This window comes from Orycteropus afer, unplaced genomic scaffold (assembly GCF_000298275.1).
Source record: "Orycteropus afer afer isolate SDZICR_OR568_19922 unplaced genomic scaffold, OryAfe1.0 scaffold00002, whole genome shotgun sequence".
Classification (NCBI taxonomy): domain Eukaryota; kingdom Metazoa; phylum Chordata; class Mammalia; order Tubulidentata; family Orycteropodidae; genus Orycteropus; species Orycteropus afer.
In genome coordinates, this window is record NW_006921589.1 from 25,963,012 (window position 1) to 25,969,100 (window position 6,089).

The following is a 6,089-nucleotide window of genomic DNA, read 5'->3' on the forward strand; positions in this document are numbered from 1 at the left end:
AGTTTAAAATTGTTTGAAGATAGTACTTTAGAGCTTCATCAACACAAACACTCTTAGACATCAGGACCAGGGAAGAAAAAAAAAATAGTTCACTGTATATAAATCAAACAAAGAGAATGAACTATGAAGAGAAAACTTGGAAAAAGAAAATTATCTCCAAAAAAAAAAAAAAAAACTTTCCTAAAATAAAAGCATGATGAAAGCCAGAAATTACTAGAAGACAAACTATATTCACAAATATAATATATATGGAAATACACTTGTAAATGTGTATTTACAAGTAAAATGCATTACCTAATACTCAGCTTGCCATACCTGCCCAGAGTCTCCAGTACAATATTCAGTAATATCACAGCCATTCACAGCATCCCGACACTCGTACCCTCGCGGCTGAAACTACAAACCAAAAGTCATTAGTTAGTGGCTAGTGTTCATATTCGAAGCAGTTAGCATTCTTATATTCACCAATAATTCTTAGATTCTCTCATCATCATCACCAAACTCTATGATTTAGCAAGACAGCTGCAGAAAGTAAACAGGCCTGATGCTGCCCTCTGAACCACATAGGAATCACCAATGGAGGCATCTAAAATGTCCCAGATTTCAACTCACTGCCTCAGAGTATTAATTTAGAAAAAACATGGCCAATTATGTAAAGAAGAAACACTGGGTTGCCTTAAGAAAATATAACAAAACACCATAATACAAATACTTAAGATCTCTCTAAAGATTGATGCATACATCCAACATTTACCAATTTAGCTATTAGCTTGGATACTAATTTTGTCTCTGCTGAATATACAAAAGCAAATTTTAATGAATTCATAAAAACTACCTAAGTGACACCAATGAATGCCTATTGTGTCCAAGGCATTTTGTTTGTCTGGTTAGGGGATGCATGAAAGATGCAGGAAATAGCACATTACCCTCAAGGAATTCACATGCTAGTAGGATACCTAAGGTAAGTACAACCTCTGCGAAAATCTTCTAGTATATCATAATGTGTAACACCTTTTGGTACTGAAGAAAATAATAAAATCATGTCATTTTACGGTTATGAGAAATACTAGCTGTTACAGATGAGGAAATCCGAGGCTTGAAAAGATGACTTTTCAAAAATTAACTAGAGGTCTCTAGACGGAAGTGATTCTGTGTCCACACACATATAAACTGTGTATTGTTGTTCATTGCTGTCAAGTAGATTCTGAGTCATCAACCCCAAGTATTACAAAGCAGAACTGCTTCTTAGGGTTTTCTCGGCTGTAATCTAAATGGAAGCAGATAGCCAGGCCTTCTTCTCCACAGTACCATTGGATAGGTTTGAACCACCAACCTTTAGGCTTACAGTAGAGTGCAAAATGTTTGCACCACCTAGGATTCTAACCTACATCCACACATACGAACACACATATATGGCTCCCTTATCTAGCAGTCCTGCCTTTATGGGGAACATAAATAGCCAAATATGAAAATATGAGCACTAGTTTTTATGCACAAGGAGCCCTGGTGGTGTGGTGGATAAGCACTCAGTTGCCAATCAAAAGGTTAGCAGTCCAAACCCACCAGCCATTCAGGAGAAAAGACCTGGATATCTGTTCCTGTAAAGATTTACAACCAAGAAACCCTGTAAGGGAGGTCTACTCTGCCCCATAAGGTCACTATGAGTCAGAATTGACTCAACAGTACTAGATAGCAAAAGTATTTATGTTCAGAATCTAAAATGTTAGAATAAATCTTAAAAGTGTTGGGAGTAGGTCATACTAAAACAAGACTACAGGAATTGCCCCTCTCCTATTCAACAACTTGATTTGGTTTCCATTGTTGTCAGTAGGGCAACACTCAATGTTTATTTCAGAAGTGGTATAGGTATGTTTTCTTAAGGAGTCATTGGAGGACAGGAATATAGGATGGCTCATAGTTAATAGTCAAGGTAAAGGTTATGACCCACAGAATTTGGATGCACTTACTGATTCTCCAAAATTGCCAGGCTGATATCACACTGTCAACCAACAAGTTTGTGACACACTATACAACTGCTTAAGCATTGAGATATTTGGTTAATCAGGCAAGGAACAGAAAGATGAAACTGGTCAGGGAACTCACAAGACATGAGGTATTATTACAGCAGGGCCCGTCGCTGCAGTGGGCCCCATTGGAGAGGGAGCATTTCTTACAGCACAATCCATAGCATTCCTAGAGAAAATACTTCCCGTGAGTATGCAAGGAATTTTTCCTGTTGATCAGAGTCAACATTCTCTCCACACATGACTTATGCAAAATTTAAATGAGACTTAAGCAACAGTAAGCAAATATTTTAGGAAAGAATTAATCACTTAAATGATATTATTTTTTTTCTGCCATATTTCTCAGCAAATTATTACCTTCTATGAAAGGGCTTCCCTAACAAAGATTAACTTCTTTCTTAGCAGACATCCCACCCCGATTAGCTCCACTATGTACCCACTCCTCACTTACCAACATGGTTAGGTTCCAAAGACCAGATCATATGTGAAAATCATTGTTATGTGAAAACGAAGGATGATCATATCACTGCACACCCTGTCACCTGTACTGTGAACATCCCACCAAGCCACTACTGAGGTCACCTGCCACCACCATCTCTTACTCTTCTATCGCCTCCCTCACATCATCTCAGGAGAGCCTGGCCCCCACCACCACCTGCAGGGGAAGGCTGCCCACTTCCAGAGCCAAGGTGGCCCAAGCACCACACGCCTCCCCTTTGCATGTGTTCCCTCCCTCTCCTGCCCTCAGTATATTCAAGATGGGTGGCCTTGGCTCATCCCCTCAACAACCCTAAAATGTCCTTAGTATCCTTTGTTGGGGATGGGGGGCATGGGTACTGCAGGAGGATTGCACACTGCCTGCTGGATCCTCACACCCCTGGCCCCTTGCCCAAGTATCTCCTGGCTTTTGCTGGGTGGTCCTGCCCCGCTCCACCCAACATCCTCATGAGAAATGCCAATCAAGATCTTCCTCTGAAGTTGTAATGGCCAGGCCCGGTCTTTACCCTTGACCTTAAACTGCATCTGTTGCTAGTCACTCACCCAGTGACCCTATCCCTGCACAAGTAGCCTGCTTTATCCTCACCTATGCCCATTGCAGTGTAGTAAATTACTTAGTATGGCTTTTCTACCCATAAGTCATTGTAAATTCAGTGGTGGAATGAGCAACTGAGGAGCTCCTGATTGTAAATGTTATCCACCTGGGTTATTTCTGTTGGGTGTGGCACAACGCAATGTTATGGGAGGTTCTCTCTCAGGTGCTTAGAGTTCCGATGCTATGATTGGCTAGTTTGGCCACTCTGCCAAGCTCAAAAGGAGGCCTCCTAGAGGCAGAATCTCTCTCTGACTGGTGGTTGAGGAAGACGTGCTGCTGAAAGAGATACGCACTCCTGAAAGAGACACGTGCTGCTGGGAAAGAGACGCAAGAGACACACATTGCTGAGTGAGACATCGAGGGACCAGCACTGCTGGGAAAGAGACTGTGAGCGACTGTTGGCTGAGGGACAGTGGGCTGTGAGAGAGACTGAGCATTTTTCCTTAACTAGAATTGTAGCCTGTGGTGTTTCCCTAATAAACCCCATAATCTGTGAGCTCTGTGTGGCCACTGCAGCAAATTATCAAATGCAGGAGAGAGGTGGTGGGTGCTTTGGGAGGAACGTTTGGAGAAAGGGTTGGAGGGAGGTAGTATGTCTGGCCTCGCAGGAATAGCCTTGGGTGATTCTGTCTTCCTCTTGTGGGATTAGAGGAGGTCAGAACATGTGGCCTCCTTGCCGTTTTTGCACCCATCCAAGAGGGGATATCAAGGAAGAGTAAGGGGCTACACAGGTGCCAGTCAGCTGATGGGGTTCTGCGGGCCCCAAGCATGCAAATGCCCCATCTCAGGGCTCCTCCTGACTATGGTCTGGCCCATCCCTGATGTCCCTCAGGGCTGGACCTGGGGCCAGACTATGTGGTCTCACTTCCTCCCCAGACCTGAGGCTGGCCCACCTTCAGGACACTGGCCCTACTGCCCAGGCCTCCGCCCCCTATGGGCACCCAAGACCCATTAGGCAGCATTCTATTCCCACCAGCCCCACTCTAGCACCCTCCTCTGCTCTGCCTGGCACTCCCTCTCCCCTCCAAGGAGGTAAAATATAATGAAATATGAGCTTCCTTTCTATATGCACATGGGATCCACCCTGTCAGGGACCTTGGCATTCATTACTGCCAATAGTATATCATTAATGTGCAAAATAACTGGATAGATTTTTTTTACTATTGTCGTAAATGTGAAATGTCAGATAATGAGATAGTTGATAAGTGAGGAGTAGGTGTATAATACTCTTACTACTCAATCTAGCTTTATAAAGAAAAGTAATATGCAACATGTCAAGAATGTTTCATGATTTGATATTTTGTCTGAGATGACTATGAGCTATAAACATTTTAAGAGGGAGGGAGTTTGATTAGAAGGATCCATTAGGTTTTTTCAGACAATGCCCTAAGTATGTGACTAATTCTAATGTGTCTGGGCTAGGATTAGGCAATAATGAGAGATTAAAAAGCCAATAAGACACAATGAATGATAGCATGGGACCACTCACTAATGCTAATCTTGTTTGTTCTCAGTAAGAGCTGTACTGGAGGTAGAAGAGGTCTCTTATACCTACCACATGGAAACCACAATCACATTCTTCCCCAGGTTCTACATATCCATTTCCACATTCAGTGGGCTCAAACAGCTGAAAAAGATTAGGGAGGGAAATAAGAAACATTTTCATTTATCAGAGAAAATCAATACACCATCCCAGCCACGACATAGTCCTATAATCAGCTATCATTCAGTATTCTTCTGTGATCTGTTTTCATGACATCTTATAAATGATATCTGTTTGGGAAACACTGTTCATTTATTAATAACACTTCTAATAACTTCTAAAAAAACATATCTGAAATGGAATATTATCTCTTGGGAAATTCTCTGGCAGTAGGCTCCAGAGACTACCTCTAGCATTAGAGTTATTTTTTATAGAGATAAGCTGTCAAGAAAAATAGATCACTTTTCATATTTGCTAATGGAGTTAAAATGCATCACTAATAAGACTCACAGACATCTAATTTGCTGACTTGTCTCAAGGCAGCTGAAAAGATATAAAAAATCAAAAAGATAAATGTGCTTTAGTCACAGCCAAATGTTACATATTCAAGCAAGTAAAGGCAAATAAACCTAAATTTGTGGCTGATAATCCATGCCCATCATTCTCACTGAATAGAAATTTGCACTGTCTGATGCATGTTAAGTAAATGTACAGATATATGCTTAGATGTACAGAAATCTCTCAGTCATTCATGGAGCAATGGAAAAATCAAATTTCTAGAATAAGCCATCATACTGATGCTATGAACTTGCTTATCAGGTAGATTATATTGCAGACCAATTGTTAAGGCAGTTGATTGTTCACGAGAAATATTCCTATTTCCCACCACCTAGGCAACCACCACACCTAAATGAAGACTGACATAGCACATCCTAACTCAAATGTTCTAAGTCACAAACACAAGAGGGAGAAAGCAATTTCTTCCAGCAGCAGTACACACCATAAGGGAGGGCTGCCTTCTACCAAGTCTGCCTGAAAAAGAGCTCATCCTTCTTCCACTTTCAAGAAGGCAAAATTATCATAGGAAGTAAGGAAGATTTCCAAACTACTTGGGTGGAATCTTCTCTGTGGGAATCCAATGAGTTAAAGCAACAGTCCAAACGTCAGTGGTATTTTAATGAGCAGGCAGAAATGTAAAAGGGACAGACAGACTAGAGCAGGGCTAGCACTTTCTATGAAGCCTCCCATGTAACCAAAGCCAAGTTTCATTCTTAGGACAACTCTTCCTCCATCCTGAGATGGATCACTGTCTTAAACCAGGTGGAAAGCATAACCATTGGGAAGGTTCCAAAGCACACAAAATATGCACATAGATAATGTGAGAATAATATATAACACATACATACATATGTACAGTGACAAAAAGACTTAAGAAAAAATCATTCTTTGCTATATATATATAAACTATATATATATATATATAAACTAT

General features: G+C 41.1%; 1 protein-coding gene across 1 annotated transcript in view; it reads right to left on the reverse strand.

Annotated features, from left to right (window-relative positions):
• ADAM23 (ADAM metallopeptidase domain 23) overlaps positions 1–6,089 on the reverse strand; it is a 219,287-nt gene that overhangs the window by 49,186 nt on the left and 164,012 nt on the right. The window contains exons 16-18 of the mRNA XM_007934813.2: positions 4,673–4,744; positions 2,104–2,193; positions 316–396 (exon numbers count right to left, since the gene is read on the reverse strand). Coding sequence (XP_007933004.1) covers positions 316–396; positions 2,104–2,193; positions 4,673–4,744 — 243 coding nt within the window. The remainder of the gene's footprint in view (positions 1–315; positions 397–2,103; positions 2,194–4,672; positions 4,745–6,089) is intronic.